This window comes from Anoplophora glabripennis, unplaced genomic scaffold (genome assembly GCF_000390285.2).
Source record: "Anoplophora glabripennis isolate ALB-LARVAE unplaced genomic scaffold, Agla_2.0 scaffold1172, whole genome shotgun sequence".
NCBI lineage: Eukaryota > Metazoa > Arthropoda > Insecta > Coleoptera > Cerambycidae > Anoplophora > Anoplophora glabripennis.
Genome location: NW_019417745.1, coordinates 35995 through 53337, shown reverse-complemented (window position 1 = coordinate 53337; position 17343 = coordinate 35995). Strand labels below are relative to the sequence as shown.

At 35.1% G+C, this 17343-nt stretch overlaps 2 protein-coding genes across 2 annotated transcripts; both read left to right on the top strand.

The window, feature by feature from the left end:
- Window positions 1-611: 611 nt before the first annotated feature.
- LOC111692471 (RE1-silencing transcription factor B-like) lies at window positions 612-5306 on the top strand. The gene is made up of 5 exons (XM_023456500.1): window positions 612-804; window positions 914-1204; window positions 1261-1529; window positions 3341-4001; window positions 5124-5306. The coding sequence occupies exons 1-5, from the start codon at window positions 688-690 to the stop codon at window positions 5304-5306; spliced, it is 1521 nt and encodes a 506-aa protein (XP_023312268.1). The 5' UTR covers window positions 612-687.
- Window positions 5307-11027: 5721 nt separating this feature from the next.
- Window positions 11028-16193, top strand: LOC111692470 (protein hunchback-like). Its single transcript, XM_023456499.1, has 6 exons — window positions 11028-11221; window positions 11331-11485; window positions 11570-11621; window positions 11678-11946; window positions 15783-16117; window positions 16174-16193. The coding sequence occupies exons 1-6, from the start codon at window positions 11105-11107 to the stop codon at window positions 16191-16193; spliced, it is 948 nt and encodes a 315-aa protein (XP_023312267.1). The 5' UTR covers window positions 11028-11104.
- Window positions 16194-17343: the final 1150 nt, after the last annotated feature.

The following is a 17343-nucleotide window of genomic DNA, read 5'->3' as shown; positions in this document are numbered from 1 at the left end:
CCTTAGCAAAGCGCATCCCAGGCTGCATAGCCGCACTACCCTACCCAACCATACCACACATAAACATGACACTACCCCCGGGGTTTACACAGACGAGCCGGCGAAGCAAGAAGAGCGCCAGAAGAAAGGGCCCTAGCCGGCGGGGCCCAGCCAGGACAAAAGGAGGTCCCACAAAGCGCCTACACCGGCCGCATTTGCGGTCGGGGTAGACGACGGATGGGGCCCACCTACGAAGGCTGTCCAGGCCTACACGAGATGAGGCAGGATAAAGAGGGATAATCCCCCTCGATCCCAAATCATTGAGGCCAATTTCTAGCCATGGAATAATGGCGCGCGAAGTTGCGTATCAAAACAATCTCAATGCTGTTAGATAGCCTATGCCGTATCTAGTACTAGAAGATCGATGGGATTTGCCCAAGGATTTTATACAATTTTACACACACACATTTTATACAATTTTTATACAAGGATTTTTTATTGTATAAAATCCTTGGGATTTGCCCCTGAATCCTCAACTAAATGCGCTGCCATTTCCAATATCGCCAATAGTGCCAGCACTGCCAACTGTCAATGAATGTTGTCATAAGATAAGGTTAAGTTAAGTTAGAAGTGGCGACTTTGCGCTTTGTATTTTTGTCTCTGCGTTATATTTTCTGTTTACATTTAAAAAAAGATTGTTGCAGAGCAATGACTGATGTTAAGGAAACGTCCTGTAGGCTTTGCCTTAAAAATATAACCGATGAAAGTTTTGAAGTGATAAACGACATTATCAAAGACATTCTAGATGTTCTTTTGCTGAAATTGGTAAGTCATTGAAATATAATTAGCTCGAATGTAAATTAATTTTTAGTATTTTAATTGCTATTTTCCGCCACAGTTATTTTCTTTCAGTTTGAAGATGCATATTTTTCAGAAATTTGATAGCGAGAGCAAAGAGGTTATATGTAACGTTTGCAGAAGAAAGTTAAATGCGGCGTTAGAATTTAAGTCGACGTGTTTGAATACCGATAACACAATTATTCCTTATGTGGATAGCGAAAAAATGTTACAGCTCGACTTAAGAGAAGTGTACAAGCAGGAAAAGAAAATTGAATTAGTTTTCAGTCAGAAAATATGTCGATTGTGTATGCACCCAGTAGAAAGTGAATTTAGGTGCATACGTGAAGAGGAACTTGAAGCTATTCAGAAATTGACACCTGAAATGGTAGGAACAATATTAGATACTTGCATATTTTGTAATTTAACAAAACTGCTTTGTAGAATATAAATATCATCAAAGGTCCCGTTGTATGTAAGCCATGCTGGGATTCTCTGTGTACTCACAACAGTTTCCTGAAAGATTGCTTAGAGGTAGGGGAAAACGTTAAAAGTATTTTTAATAGTTCAGCCACAAGAAGTCAAATAGATACGTCTCCACTTGATTTATTCGTTAAGACTGAAAACCTGGACAAGGAATTCGTTATTAACGAGATGGAAATGTCAACCAAAGCTGAAAGTATCGACATAAAATCGGAAGATGAGGAAAGTAGGTAAGAGAAGACTATTTTAACATTAATTTAAAAAATGACAGCCGGTGGTTCTGATATTTCGTGATTTATATGATTAAATATATGATATATAAATCTGGTGATAAACTAATTGTAACAAATTATGAGATTGTCCGTTATAAACGATATCGTACAAATTTTTATATAATCGTTAAGCGTTAGGTTAACAAATTATTGGAAAAATATGTAAGATCATTATAAAACAATCGTATGGCTTCGAATCATACATGGGTACAAAGAATGCTACACTAAATTCCATTCATTCAATCAATTTTTTAACTTTGGGCAGAAATTCTAATTTTCTCGAATGAAAAGGATAGATCTTTTACGGAGTTACAGAATAATTGGGGGTTATGTAATCAGATTGCAAGAAGAAAATCAGTGGCCTTCAGTCATTCTTACCCAAAATTAGTTTTGAAAGAATTTTGGAAGAAGGTATCGAGTTGATTCAAATAATAAAAATATCTTAAAAAAATGCTCGTCAGACAAAAAATATTTATTTATTTTTTTTGGAATATACAGAAAAGATCTTTGGATTAGTTTAAAAATACTGTTTTTCTCAGTATTAAAGCTCATGAAAATGATTTGTGAGTTATAGAACTCGGTAAGTATCCGAGATTTGAGGAAGGAAATGCAGCGACTTTTAAATTAACGTTTGCACTCAAAAAAAAAAAGGACAACTGACAACTGTGTAGCATTGTGAATATTGTAAATAATATATTTCAGAAAATTTCCAAAAAAGAATTTAATTTCCATTTTTTCTTTTTTTTTTTCATGACATTTTTTGATGAAGAAAATATATAGGTTTTTGCGAAAAAAAATGTTCAACTTAAAAAAATTATTTAAAGATGCAAAATTTATCCCTTAATTGGCAATTCACAATGAAAGACAAATCGCAGCCGTTTGAACTTTTGACAGAAAGTAAAAAAAAACTAAAGTATCTTCAATATCAATCTCAGGTTTAACAAAATTCCTCAAATACGCAATTTTGATATCAAGTTTCTTGGATCGAAAAAATAAATTTATCAAAAAACGATAAGAACGTCTTATGGAGGATAGTGTGAAATTTTCAAAACTGCTTAGATTTTCTGTATCGCCATTAGTTCCTGAATAATTAATTATCAAAGTCAAAAAAGTTATTTTTTATTTGATTATACATAAAGGTCTTGAACAGCTCAATTCAAAGAGGATGAATTAAACTAAAAGAGCTGACAGGTGGAAATGCCAAAAAAAAAATATTGAGACCCGTGGACCTGTTGAAAGTGAAGCAAAAATTATAAAAAAAAATTCCCCCGGGATTTCTTTTGATTTCTAAAAGGTGGTCAATGATAAAAATTTTTCAGCTTAAGATCCTGAAACAACCTTCAAGCCTCAATTCACTTTTTTTATTGCCCTACGACCATTTTTCATTAAGTTGCAGCTTTTCAAAAATCACCTAAAAATTTAGGATTTTCTTTTTATTCTTTAATTTTTGTTACTAGTGTATTCTAATTTGGGATAAGGTAAAAAGCAAAAACTAAATAACGACAAACAAAAAGATATACTGGGTGTTATTATTTGATTAAAATTTAATAAATTTATTATAATGTTGATTGTATTTAAATTATCGGTATCTGACCTTATTTATGGATTTATTGTGTGACTTTATACGTAGCATCTCGCAAATGCCTTTTCTGATAATTAAATATCCAAACGATTAAAGTTAAAATTGTGCTATCAGTACTATGGTTGATTCAGTTATCGTCATAACTCCTTAAAATTAATATCTGATTTTGAAAATGCAATTTTTTCAGTGATACGCCACTTCAGACCTCCGATATTGTACCATTGGAGGAGAGTGACTGCAAAAATGAAGAAGAGGATGGATGTAAACATGAGAATGGATCAGAAGTGAACACAAAGCAGGAGCGCAAAGTATTGTATAAATGTATCTTCGAAACTGGAAGCGCGATCCGTTTTACGGCACACTGTGCGAGACATGAGAAGAATTTGAGAGCATATGGATGTGAATCCTGTGAGTACGAAACTGAAAATAAGAAATTACTTCTGAAGCATATTTTGAAGCATAAAGATTCTTTACAGATTCAAATGTACAGGTGTAACAATTGCAATTTAGAAACTAAATATAAGTGTTATATCAAACGACACCAAATGAAACATAAAGATCCATCACAGGTTCAAACGTACAGGTGTAACAACTGCGATTTCGAAACTAAATACAGGAGTCATTTCGAAAGGCATCAACTGAAACACAAAGATCCTTCGCAGGTTCAAATGTACCGGTGTAATGACTTAGATTTTGAAACTAAATACAAGCATAATATAAAACTGCATCAAAGAAAACATAAAGATCCTTCACAGGTTCAATTGTACAGGTGTCACGATTGCGATTATGAAACTGGATACAACAGTAATTTCAAACTGCATCAACTGAAACATGAAGATGCTTCGCAGGTTCAAATATACAGGTGTAATGATTGCGATTTCGAAACTAAATACAGGAGCTATCTCGAAAAGCATCAACAACTGAAACATAAAGATCCTTCGCAGGTTCAAATGTACAGGTGTCACGATTGCGATTATGAAACTAAATACAAGAGTAATATCAAACCGCATCAACTGAAACATAAAGATCCTTCACAGGTTCAAATGTACAGGTGTAACGACTGCGATTTCGAAACTAAATACAGGAGCTGTCTCGAAAAGCATCAACTGAAACATAAAGATCCCTCGCAGGTTCAAATGTACAGGTGTCATGACTGCGATTATGAAACTAAATACAAGAGTAATATCAAACCGCATCAACTGAATCATAAAGATCCTTCGCAGGTTCAAATGTACAGGTGTCACGATTGCGATTATGAAACTAGAAACAAGAGTCATTTCAAACAGCATCAACTGAAACATAAAGATCCCTCGCAGGTTCAAATGTACAGGTGTCATGACTGCGATTATGAAACTAAATACAAGAGTAATATCAAACCGCATCAACTGAAACATAAAGATCCTTCGCAGGTTCAAATGTACAGGTGTAACGATTGCGATTATGAAACTCCATTCAAGAGTTATTTCAAACAGCATCAACTGAAACATAAAGATCCTTCGCAGGTTCAAATGTACAGGTGTATCAATTGCGATTATGAAACTAAATACAAAAATGCTTTCAAACTGCATCAACAACTGAAACATAGAGATCCTTCGCGGGTTTAAATGTCCAGGTATAACGATTGCGATTATGAAACTAAATTCTAGAGTTATTTCATACGTCATCAACTCAAACATAAAGATCATTCGTAGGTTCAAATGTACAAGTGTAACGACTGCGATTACAAAACTAGACACAACAGTAATTTCAAATAGCATCGACTGAAACATAAAGATCCTTCACAGGTTCAAATGTGCAGGCGTAATGACTGCAATTTCGAAACTAAATATAGGAGATATCTCGAAAATCATCAACTGAAACATAAAGATCCTTCGCAGGTTCAATTGTACAGGTGTAACGATTGTGATTATGAAACTAAATACAGGAGCCATTTCAAAAAGCATCAACTGAAACTCAAAGATCCTTCGCAGGTTGAAGTGTATGGGTGTAACAAGTGCGATTACAAAACTAAATACAAAAGTCTTTTAAAACAGCATCAACTGAAACATAAAGATCCCTTACAAGTTCAAGTGTGCAGTTGCAACAACTGTGATTACGAGACTAAAAACAGGAGTGATATCAAACGACACCAAGTGAAACATAAACCAACCTGAAGCATAAAAATCGTTTGCCAGTCCAAACATGCAAGTGTAATGATTGCGATTACGAAAATAAATGCAGGAGTGTTATCAAAAAGCACCAACTGAAACATAGAGACCCTTTTCAGGAGAAGATGTACAGGTGTAACGACTGCGATTGCGAAACTAAGTACAAGGATAATACAAGACAGCATCTATTGAAACATAATGATTCCTCACAGGTTCAAATGTACAAGTGTAAAAATTGCAGTTACAAGACTAAATACAAGAGTGCTATCAAACGACCCCGAATGAAACATAAAGACCATTCACACGTTCAAACGTACAGATGTAACAACTGCGAATTTGAAACTAAATACAGGAGTTATATCACACGGCACCAACTGAAGCATAAAGCTTCCTCGCAGGTTCAAATGTACAGGTGTAACAATTTTAATTACAAAACTAAATATAAGAGTGCTATGAAACGACACCAAATAAAACATAAAGATCCTTCTACGTCCAATTGTACAGATGTAAGGACTGCGATTTCGATACTAAACACAGGAGAAGTATCAAACGGCACCAACTGAGCCATAAAAATCCTTTGCCAGTAAAATTGTAACTACTGTGATTGTGAAATCAATTACAGGAGCAGTATTGAACGTCACATGTTGAAGTATAGAAGATCTTCATAAACGCAAAGGTTCCCGTGTGCTTTGCTAACAACCGAACATTAGGAGTCTTTGAGGCGATCTCAATTGATGCGCAAAAAAAAGGTTGACAGGTGTGAATTATCATCCTTCCAAATGGAGGCATTTAAGAGCGACAAGTGTGGATATCACTCCGATCGTGAATATGTGAATAGGAAGAAAACGTAACGCCTGCCTTGAATTACATCGGTTGAAACACGAAAACCTGACCGAAACGGAGGTCTACAAGGCATCTTGGACTAGTATTTGCAGAATTCGCTAATACCTAGTTATATACACACATTTTCTGTTTCTCACAATGCGACAGTCTGCTGATTAACAAACGGTTCATAACTCCGACAAGTTATATGTTAAACGAGTACATTAATTTTAGACGGCAATATTGTCAACTGTGTAAAACATGTAACTAATAGAAAGGTCTCATGTAAAATAAATATATATGATTTTTTTAATGAAAGCTGTTGAGAACTGCTGATTTCACTATTGTCCCAATTTTAATCTCTCATTCTTTAGGAGCGAATAGAACAACCAAGAATGACGGTACTTTGGTACTTTTTCACAAATTTACTTGGAACCGCCATTAAGTTCAGGATTTCAATAATAATGAATATTTTGTATTAATTCCATAGGTTCATTTAATTCCCAGTTGAATTTCAGTAAAGAGTTATCCGTTCGCTTGAGCTGAAAAACAAATCATTTACGGATTATTGTTTTTTATCCTAAAATGAGTTTCCTACACAATCGGGATAAATCGAAAATGATTCTAAAACTATTTGTTTGACAAAAAAAAGTATTGGAATGTTTTGTTACAAATACTATTTTAAATACAATCTAGGATTCATTAAAAGTCCAGAAAATTTAATGGTGTAGAAATTTCCCCGTTTACTACCAATTAGAAAATTTAAAGTTTCTGCTCCATCGTTCTTTTCTTGTTAACGTTTACTGTTTGGGCTAATTCTTAAATTAATTATTTTTATTTGCAAAATAAATTTATAGGTACTAATATTCTACACTATTTAAAAATACATTTATTTTGAAAAATTTCCAGTGGCGTAAAAAGTATATTAAATGTAGGGGTTATCAGGGCTCCTTACGGAGGCCTGTGATTGATCTGTTTTCACAATAATTTGTAAAAGCGATAGAGCTTTTCATTCGTACACTTCATACTAAATATAAAACAAATGACTCATAGTTTAAGAAAAAATAAATAAAAACCAAAAAAAATTGTTTTCAAGAGCTCATAAGAAAAAGTATATATGTACTTCAAAATAACATTATTTTGATGAGATCTATCGATGGTTAAAGTCCTAATCACAAAAAGTGAATCACCCTGTATATGTATAATTACAATCTCACTCACCTGGCAGGTAAAATGTCTTTTGTTAATATCTATTTTTAGTCACAAATATTATCCTGTAAAAATTTCAAAGTGCCTCAAGAATATTTTTTTTAAAAAAAATTTTGCTTTAAAAATTTAATGGTCGCTTAAGCCCTGACAACCTTCAGCCAGGTCTGCATTTTGGTATTCAGGTATAACTGGAAGGAGTTTTAAACAGTTTTTCACAGCGCCCCAAATACCTACCCAAAAATGTCTGCCAGCTCTTGGAGTAAACAGTTCGACGGGTTTGGGAAAGAGTTTGGAATTTCAAAGAAAAAATTTCTACAGACAAAACTTTTCCCCTTATTCTAGAAGGTTCAAAGGGGTTCACAGGGTCTAACGACACTTAATAATTCAGGAAACATAACATTTGAAGATGAATTTTTCGAGACAAAACGTCTGAATCTGGTTCGGGCTGAGGCGGTACAGTATTGGGGGTCATGAAGGCTTGTAAAAACTGTAATAAAGTTTCCAGGGGTGTATTTAAAGAATGAAGTTGACGATGGTCCCGGAAAGACGATACATTACATATAAAAATTGATTGATTGATAAAAGTTGCCATGAGAATATGTTCTTCGTTTTTCAATGTCACTTCAAACGAGGCTGAAATGAAACAAAATCAAATTTCCGCGATTTCGTTTTTTTTTCAAACATTTCGAAAACTAATCACGTTAGCTTTGATTTTTTAGAGGCATAATGTTGACCCCCTGATTACGCAACTTTCCCCCATTTAAGCTGGTTCGTATCTGAGATCCCTGTAAGGAGAAGCAAATTTGTATCAACCAATCAATACCTTTATTTGCAATTATATTAGGAATAGAAGAACTGAAGCAAAACAGATGTGCATTACTTTTTTTATAGAGGGAATTGTTGAGTACTGAACTGCTGTGGTATTTACACGTTGATAGTTAAACTCATACAGGGTGATTCACTCATAATGTCATTAATTTTAAGACGGGGAAAAAAATTAGAATATGAGAATACAAAAACATTTTAAAACGCAAGTTTATGCTGAAAAAAATACTTTCTAATAATTATTTAAACCTCTTCTCGAACGGCTCCTGAATGTTGACCCACAATAACACAAAGCTTTATCGAGAGTCATTCTTGAGCTGCACACTATTGGGTCAGTAGCCTAGCTTTTAATGCGTTTTTAATCCGTAGTGAACTACAACGAATAAAGATCTTTTTATACAGACACGTGAATGAATCAGATACTTTTTTACATTTTAAATATTAACAAGTATTATTTATTCGTTAATAAAAAAATATACAAGGATAATAATTGTTTTCGAATGTTAGTTGTACAATTTAATATTTTTAATATTGCTAACGTCACTATAATTGGATACGAGTTTATAGTATGATGTTCAATATTTCTTTTCCAAGAAAAATGCCGGTACAGGTAAAAAACACTCATTCGTCCGTGGGAGTTTGTTAATAAAGTTGAGATTAGCTGCACTTTGGTTTTGAAAGCAATTGCAAAATTTAGGACGACTGGAGAAATCAACTGTTTCCCTTCAACGTTAGTTCGAACGTTGTTACCCGCTGGAGTGTTCCCGGTCAAAAAAATGTGCTGCGAAATGTTTAAATTGTAACTAAGAAATCCGGCTCGTTGCCCGTACCATGGTACGCGTGCCATGGCATGGGTCGTGTGAATATGCCTATCTATATTTTTTATAAGTTGACCGAATAGTGGAAATAAGGTCACAGTCACATAACACATAAAATATAATGGAATCTCTATGGTTTATCTTGAAGGTATTTTTGTTATGCAGCCTAAAATACACTAAATCTTAAGTTAGGTATATGTCCACCGTAGGGCGCTAATGTTGAAATTTCTGAAAAGTCCCCGCGGTATGATTGGTTGCCTAATAATAACATTATGTCAGTATGTCTACCCGATGCTGCTATGACCGCCATGAGTTCCTTTGAGGTTAAGTTTTCGTTTGTAGTGGTACGTATTTTCGTGGTGTTATATATATTTTTGTTAATTTAAAAATTATTTTTTTTTTGTTATATATGATTGTATTTTAAACTAATATATTTTTTATATTAATTTTCTTTCTTTTTTTGTTACTACAAATCTTATAAATAGTGAAATCTTGCAATATACATATGACGATTACAATTTGTACTTAACAAAATTGATGAATAAACTGGTAATCTTGCATATTATACATTACTATTTATTTGGTGTTACAAGATGAGGTCCATCAATAATTTTACCAAAAGATTCATAACATACATTCGTAAATACGGAATGGAAATGTATGGGCTCAGATTTTAAAGAAGCCTGAAACTTAAGTTAATGTATTATTTTGTTCAGTAGCAAACTATTTTCAATGTATAATTTTATGTGTATAAGTTCTATATAATTATTTTTTTTTAATTTTTTCAATTCAAATAAGAATCTCTTTCAGATTAGAAAAACCGTAAATATTCAAAGCTAATGGTGGGAAATGCAGTGGTAAAACACTTTCGAGATGAAATTTGAAATTCTGTAACTATTGAAATATTCATAACTGTTAGGCCCAGTTTTTAATTATTGGTTATCGCCATATGAGAAACTAAATAATTATCGCTAACTAGCAGTTAACCCTAACTTTATTTTCTTCTATTGAAATTAAGAACAATTTCCTCCAAAATTGAAGGTTAACTTAATCAAAAATGTATTTGTAAATTAGCTTTTAATTGTATATTACTATCACGAAATCTTCATTTGAAAAGTGTTCGTCAAGTATGTGTGATTGAAAAAACGGGCCTTATTAAAGTTATGCGACATATAGGATTATATTAGTTATGGTAATTTAAAATTTCTCTTTTATTTTATTTCTGCATTTTTCATCGTTAGTTTTGTATATTTATGGTTTTTCTAAACTCGTAAAATAAATAATTTTACCACAGAAATATATTGTCTTCTATGTGTAATAGATGGCGCTAAACTGAATAATGAAGTGACCTATAAATTGGATAAAAAGTTAGGTACATGTCCGTTGGATGGCGCTGTACGATAAATAAATTCTCCAACAAAACCTCACTACTGCAGTTTCCATTATATTTTAAGTGTTATATGGCGCTAGTCGTAAAGTCGTAATATTTTTAAAACTGATTTCCTTCGTTTATTGAAAATGTTTAGGCATTTGATATAAAATATCAATTTATAAAACAAAATGGAAAATGACAAAAATAATAAAGTTGACCTAATTATGATTTGAAAATATAAATAGACTTTATTTCCACTATTCGGTCACAATAATAAAATATAGATAGGCGTATTCACACAGTCCGTGCTATGGTATGGAATGGCTGTAGTGTGGAATGAAGGAACTGGGTCACTTCGGTCTCTCGTGTCAGTACTGAGAGCGGGATCGTTATGTTTCGCCCATCTCTATTCCTAACCACAACCCACAATCAGATGCTCTGTCAATGCCAATAGTGCCAACTGGCAATGCTGTTCTAAGAAGGTTAGAAGTGACGGCATTTTATACTTTGTGTTCTGTTTATATTTAAAAGATTGTTGCAGAGCAGTGACTGATGTTAAGGAAACGTCGTGTAGGATTTGCCCCTGAATCCTCAACCAAATGCGCTGCCAATGCCAATATCGCACCGCCAATCGCTAATAGTGTTAATGTTGATAAGATAAGAAGGTTAATAAGTTAGAAGTGGCGACTTTGCGCTTTGTATTTTTGTCTCTGCGTTATATTTTCTGTTTACATTTAAAAAAAGATTGTTGCAGAGCAATGACTGATGTTAAGGAAACGTCCTGTAGGCTTTGCCTTAAAAATATAACCGATGAAAGTTTTGAAGTGATAAACGACATTATCAAAGACATTCTAGATGTTCTTTTGCTGAAATTGGTAAGTCATTGAAATATAATTAGCTCGAATGTAAATTAATTTTTAGTATTTTAATTGTTATTTTCCGCCACAGTTATTTTCTTTCTGTTTGAAGATGCATATTTTTCAGAAATTTGATAGCGAGAGCAAAGAGGTTATATGTAACGTTTGCAGAAGAAAGTTAAATGCGGCGTTAGAATTTAAGTCGACGTGTTTGAATACCGATAACACAATTATTCCTTATGTGGATAGCGAAAAAATGTTACAGCTCGACTTACGAGAAGTGTACAAGCAGGAAAAGAAAATTGAATTAGTTTTCAGTCAGAAAATATGTCGATTGTGTATGCACCCAGTAGAAAGTGAATTTAGGTACATACGTGAAGAGGAACTTGAAGCTATTCAGAAATTGACACCTGAAATGGTAGGAACAATATTAGATACTTGCATATTTTGTAATTTAACAAAACTGCTTTGTAGAATATAAATATCATCAAAGGTCCCGTTGTATGTAAGCCATGCTGGGATTCTTTGTGTACTCACAACAGTTTCCTAAAAGATTGCTTCGCGGTAGAGGAAAACATTAAAAGTATTTTTGACAGTTCAGTCACAGGAAGTCAAATAAATACGTGTCCACTTGATTTATTCGTTAAGACTGAAAACCTGGACAAGGAATTCGATATTAACGAGATGGAAATGTCAATCAAAGCCGAAAGTATCGACATAAAATCGGAAGATGAGGAAGGAAGGTAAGAGGAGACTATTTTAACATTAATTTAAAGAAATGGCAGCCCGTGGTTCTGACATTTTGTCATTTATATGATTAAATACGTATAATCTGGTGATACAGTAATTGTAATAAATTATGAGATTGTCGGTTATATACGATATCATACTATAATCATTAAGCGTTATTTTAACAAATTGGAAAAATTTGTAAGATCCTTATAAAACAATCAGTATGACTTCGAATCAGATATGGGTACAAAGAATGCTACATTAAATTCCATTCATTCAATCAATTATCGGTCGGTAGCCGCACGGTTTAAGGCGTCAGTACTTAAATCGATGTGTGCTAATTCTGCCCGGGTTCGATTCCCGCGGCCGGTAGACCGTAGATTAGCTATGCTTGTACGGAGGATTGGCACCCTCTGTGCAGGTATGGTAGGGTGGAAGAATGTTGGCTTGGTTCAATGTGAGAGATTGACACTGGTTGGCACTTGACCACCCCCCTAATTAATGAGGTTTTCCAGGATTCCCTCATTCCTGCACTGAATGGTGGTTAGGGCCTACCAACATAAGTCGTTCCTGGGCGCAAATGCCGCCTGCTTAATAATAATGATATGCCTCCTCCTAATGAAATATGATTCATGGATTATAAAAAACGTATTTTTATGTTATGAGCGAGATTGATAATATTTTTGATAAAATAGAACTACAAAATACAGCAACCCGCCATGATAGGTTAAACACCATTCAGAACAAATTACGTCACATCTACGTAAATGTCATTTTGTGTCACTTGTACTTTGACAATATCTGCAGTATTTGTCTTCGTTTAAATATTTTGTATTTCCTAACTATTAGTTGCTTAGTTTTGTGTTACCCAAACCGTAATTAGGAAACGTTAGGTACTTGAAAAGTTTCTAAAAGAAGGAAAGAAAAGAAAGCTCAACAACTGCGAGTTAATAAAATATCAAAAAGACTATGTTTGTGGTCAAAAGTTTATCCACGCATAAATTGGTGCTGAAATACAAAGAACAATCCTGCGACATATTTTTGAAGAAACTCGTATTGACATGAAGATGACATGAAAGTTGAAGAAGAGACGAGACCAACATCAAAGCTGTTTTTGGCATGAGTTAAGATATGGCAGAGTGACGGCCTCACGAGCGTTTGAATTTAGTCGGTGTAAAACCAATGACGCAACTCTGATCACGTTAATAATGGGAGGAAAAATCTCAGATGCATCGGCCGTAAAACGCGATATAATGTTGGAGGATGAAGTGAGGAAAACTGTAAGTGCCAGTTTGGGGAAAAAATTTAAAAAATGTGGTATAATACTTTGCAAAAATGATCTCACAATAGCAGGGTCGCCTGATGGAATCTGTGAAGACAGCATTATTGAAATTAAATGTACCACGAATATGAATTTTTAAAAATTATGTGGATAAAGGAAAACCGACCCAGAAGTTTTATGTACAGATGGCAGCTGCAAATGTATTTCAGAAGGGCTGTTTCGGTGTAGCTGATTGCAACTACAGTACAAATAAAAAAGTAGAAATAATTAATGTTACATTTGATGACAACTATGTATCAGATATTCTTAATGTTTTAGTCTCTTCATGGAAAGATAATGTGTATCCATTGTTATACCAAAGTACAATTTAAGGGTAAATAAAATGCATATACTGTTATGGTAACTTTGTATTTTTATCTAACTAATTAATCTTGCAACACAAAATATTAGCACCTTATGTTTATTGTTGACAAACGTGAAATATTATCGTTTCAGAACTCATGAAAGAGGCTTTGAAATGGATACATCACTGGTGTAAGGGGCAGGCACTGTCAGTAAACCCTGACAAAACGGTTGTAGTACCCTTCATCAGGAGAAGGAATTTAATTGGACTCTCTGAACCTATAATAGGGGAGAGAGCATTGGGCTTTCCAGGGAGGTAAAATATCTAGGAGTGATACTGGATAATAAGCTTACCTGGAATGCACACTTGGAAAAAGTAGCGAGTAAGGCGAAGCAGACACTTGTGTATGTCGTCGCCTTATTGGGAGCACCTGGGGACTGAAACCAAAGATGTCACACTGGTTGTATACGTCGATAGTAAGACCCAGGATTCTTTACGGCGCGGTGGTATGGTGGCAGAAAACACAACAGACCACAGCGAAGGAAAAACTGAATAGAATTCAGAGATTGGCCTGTTTAGGTATAACGGGGGCGATGGCATCGACCCCGACAGCTGCACTAGAAGTCATGCTAAATCTGCCACCGCTGCATATAGTGGTGGAGAGAGAAGCGCGGCTAGCAGCATATCGACTCAGGAATAATAATGACTGGAGGGGTGGTTCCCACTCCAGGATCAAAGATACATCTATGTCGGAACCAATTCTTGGGATGGTATCCGACAAGATGGTTCCAAAGTTTCACTTCCACAAGCCATTTGAGACTCGAATAGAGGATCAAAGCGAGTGGGAGGAAAGGTTTAATACCCTGGAAAGGTGGAGCCTAGTATGGTTTACAGATGGCTCCAAAATGACCAGAGGGACGGGTGCAGGAATATATGGACTCAGACCCAGATGGAGTGCAAGCTACAGTCTGGGGGAGTTCCCTACTGTATTCCAAGCAGAAATCTTCGCAATAATGGCGTGTCTGGCAGAGAATGTACGTAGAGGTTATAGACGTAAACTCATATATATATTCTCTGATAGTCAAGCTGCAATTAAAGCTTTAGCCGCACACAAGGTAAGTTCAAAACTGGTGTGGGACTGTTTACAAATGCTAACTGAACTGGCCACCAACAATACAGTCAGACTGTGTTGGGTGCCAGGGCACAAAGGCATTTGTGGAAATGAGAAAGCGGATGAACTTGCGAGGAAGGGATCCGAAACAGTGTTCATTGGCCCGGAGCCCTTCTGTGGCACATCTCCCAGTGTGGTCAGGCGGGCTATGGGCAAATGGACAGAGACAGAACATAGGAAATACTGGACTTCAAGGCCAGGACATAGCCATTCCAAGGAGCTTATGGAGTATCCTTCGAATGGAAGAGCGATTGAGTTACTGAGCTTGAATAGAATCCGGCTCAGGAGAGTGACAGGACTCATAACGGGACACTGTCACTTTAAGAAACATCTACATAGACTAAAGCTTGTAGACAGTCCGGTCTGCCGAGGATGTGAATCGGCGGATGAAACTTCTCTGCATATCCTGGGCGAGTGCCCGGGATTTGCACGTAGCAGAATGGCGCTCCTTGGGAGACCCTATTTGGAACCCAAGGAACTGAGAGAAGTGTCAGCAAGGAAGCTTTTGGACTTTGTAAAAAGGACAAATCTACTTGCTGAATAGGACTAGTAGTGGGACGCACAATAGGCCTAATTAGGCCGCAGTGCTATGGGACTTATTAGGACCAACCACTAGAAGTAGAAGTAGAACTAGAAGTAGAACATAGATGCGACGTCACGTAGATGCCATAACACCGGCGATCGTATTTGCGTGAGTTTAGACTTAAAATTAAAATGTCAATATTTTTCTACTAAACCTTTTATTTTCTGTAGAAATAAGATATATTTTGGAAATGGTAAATACTTCCGAACATCATAGAACAGTTTTTCAAAATCTGTCATCATGCCTATTGTAGATCGTATTTCAATTATCTAAGTTTGTTTATGGATTTATTGTGTGACTTTATACCTACCATTTTGCAAATGCCTTTTCTTATAATTAAATACATTATCAAAGATCTGAATCGATTCACCATTAAAATTAAAATTGTGCTATCAGTACTATTAATTAAATAATAATTAAAATTAATACCTGATTTTCAAAACTACTCTATACATGCAATTTTTTCAGCGACACGCCGCTTCAGACCTCCGATATTGTACCATTCAAGGAGAGTGACTGTAAAAATGAAGAAGAGGATGGATGTAAACATGAGAATAGATCAGCAGTGAAAACAACGCAGGAGCACAAAGTATTGTACAAATGTGATAAATGTATCTACGAAACTGAAAGTGAGATCCATTTTACGGCACACTGCGCGAGACATGAGAAGAATTTGAGAGCATATGGATGTGAATCGTGTGAGTACGAAACTGAAAATAAGAAATTACTTCAGAAGCACCTATTGAGGCATAAAGACCCTTCACAGGTTCAAATGTACAGGTGTAACGACTGCGATTTCGAAAGTAAATACAAGTTCAGTATCATAAAGCATCAACTGAAACATAAAGATCCTTCGCAGGTTCAAATGTACCAGTGTAGTGACTGCAATTTTGAAACTAAATACAAGAATAATATTAAACTGCATCAAAGGAAACATAAAGATCCTTCACAGGTTGAAATGTACAGGTGTCACGATTGCGATTATGAAACTGGCTATATCAATAATTTCAAACAGCATCAACTGAAACATAAAGACCCTTCACCGGTTCAAATGTACAGGTGTAACGACTGCGATTTCAAAACTAAATACAGGAGCCATTTGGAAAGGCATCAACTGAAACATAGAGATCCTTCGCAGGTTCAAATGTACAGGTGTAACGATTGCGATTATACAAATATACGCAAGAGTGTTATCAAAAAGCACCAACTGAAACATAGAGATCCTTCGCAGGTTCAAATGTACAGGTGTAACGACTGCGATTTCAAAACTAAATACAAGAATGTTTTCAAATTGCATCAACCGAAACATGAAGATCCTTCTCAGGTTCAAATGTACAGGTGTAACTACTGCGATTACAAAACTAGAGATAACAGTAATTTCAAACGGCATCAACTGAAACATGAAGATCCCTCACAGGTTCAAATGTACAGGTGTAACAACTGTGATTACGAAACTAAATACAGGAGTGCTATCAAACGACACCAAATGAAATATAAAGATCCTTCTCAAGTCCAGACATACAACTGTAACAACTGGCCCTTCGAAAGTAAATACAAGAATCATTCGTAACGTCATCACCTGAAACAAACATGCTGTGCAAGTTCTAAAAGTAATAGTGTAATGACTGCGATTACGAATCCAAATACAGGAGTGGTATAAAATATCACGTGTTGAAGTATAGAAAGCCTTCAAGAGTGCAAAGAAGTTTTTGAGGAAACATTGAAGTGCCTCCCATGGAGCACAGTTAAAAATTGGGGCATTTTAGAGACTGACTATAAATATTTTAACTGAAGCAAAATGTAAAGCCTATCTTGAAAAATATCAAAAAGTTTACATGTGCTTCTGATGTATTAATTTGGAATAATTTAGATACATTGTAATATGCCTTAGGGGGTGGCGAGCAGGGCAATCGCCCGTGGCCTCGCTCATTCAGGGGCCTTGCGCAAGAGCCCGAGCAAAAAAAGTTTGTATTTAAAACTATTTTATCCTTAGCTATTAATAATTAATTAATTAATTAATAAAATAAAG

Bases quoted from the DNA above. Each gene is read 5' to 3' on its own strand.
- LOC111692470 (XM_023456499.1), top strand. From the start codon at position 11,105: ATGACTGATGTTAAGGAAACGTCCTGTAGGCTTTGCCTTAAAAATATA. The intron at 11,622-11,677 runs GTAGGAACAATA...ACTGCTTTGTAG, and splicing joins AGAAATTGACACCTGAAATG to AATATAAATATCATCAAAGG. The intron at 11,947-15,782 runs GTAAGAGGAGAC...CAATTTTTTCAG, and splicing joins TCGGAAGATGAGGAAGGAAG to CGACACGCCGCTTCAGACCT.
- LOC111692471 (XM_023456500.1), top strand. From the start codon at position 688: ATGACTGATGTTAAGGAAACGTCCTGTAGGCTTTGCCTTAAAAATATA. The intron at 1,530-3,340 runs GTAAGAGAAGAC...CAATTTTTTCAG, and splicing joins TCGGAAGATGAGGAAAGTAG to TGATACGCCACTTCAGACCT. The intron at 4,002-5,123 runs GTTCAAATATAC...GATCCTTCGCAG, and splicing joins AACATGAAGATGCTTCGCAG to GTTGAAGTGTATGGGTGTAA.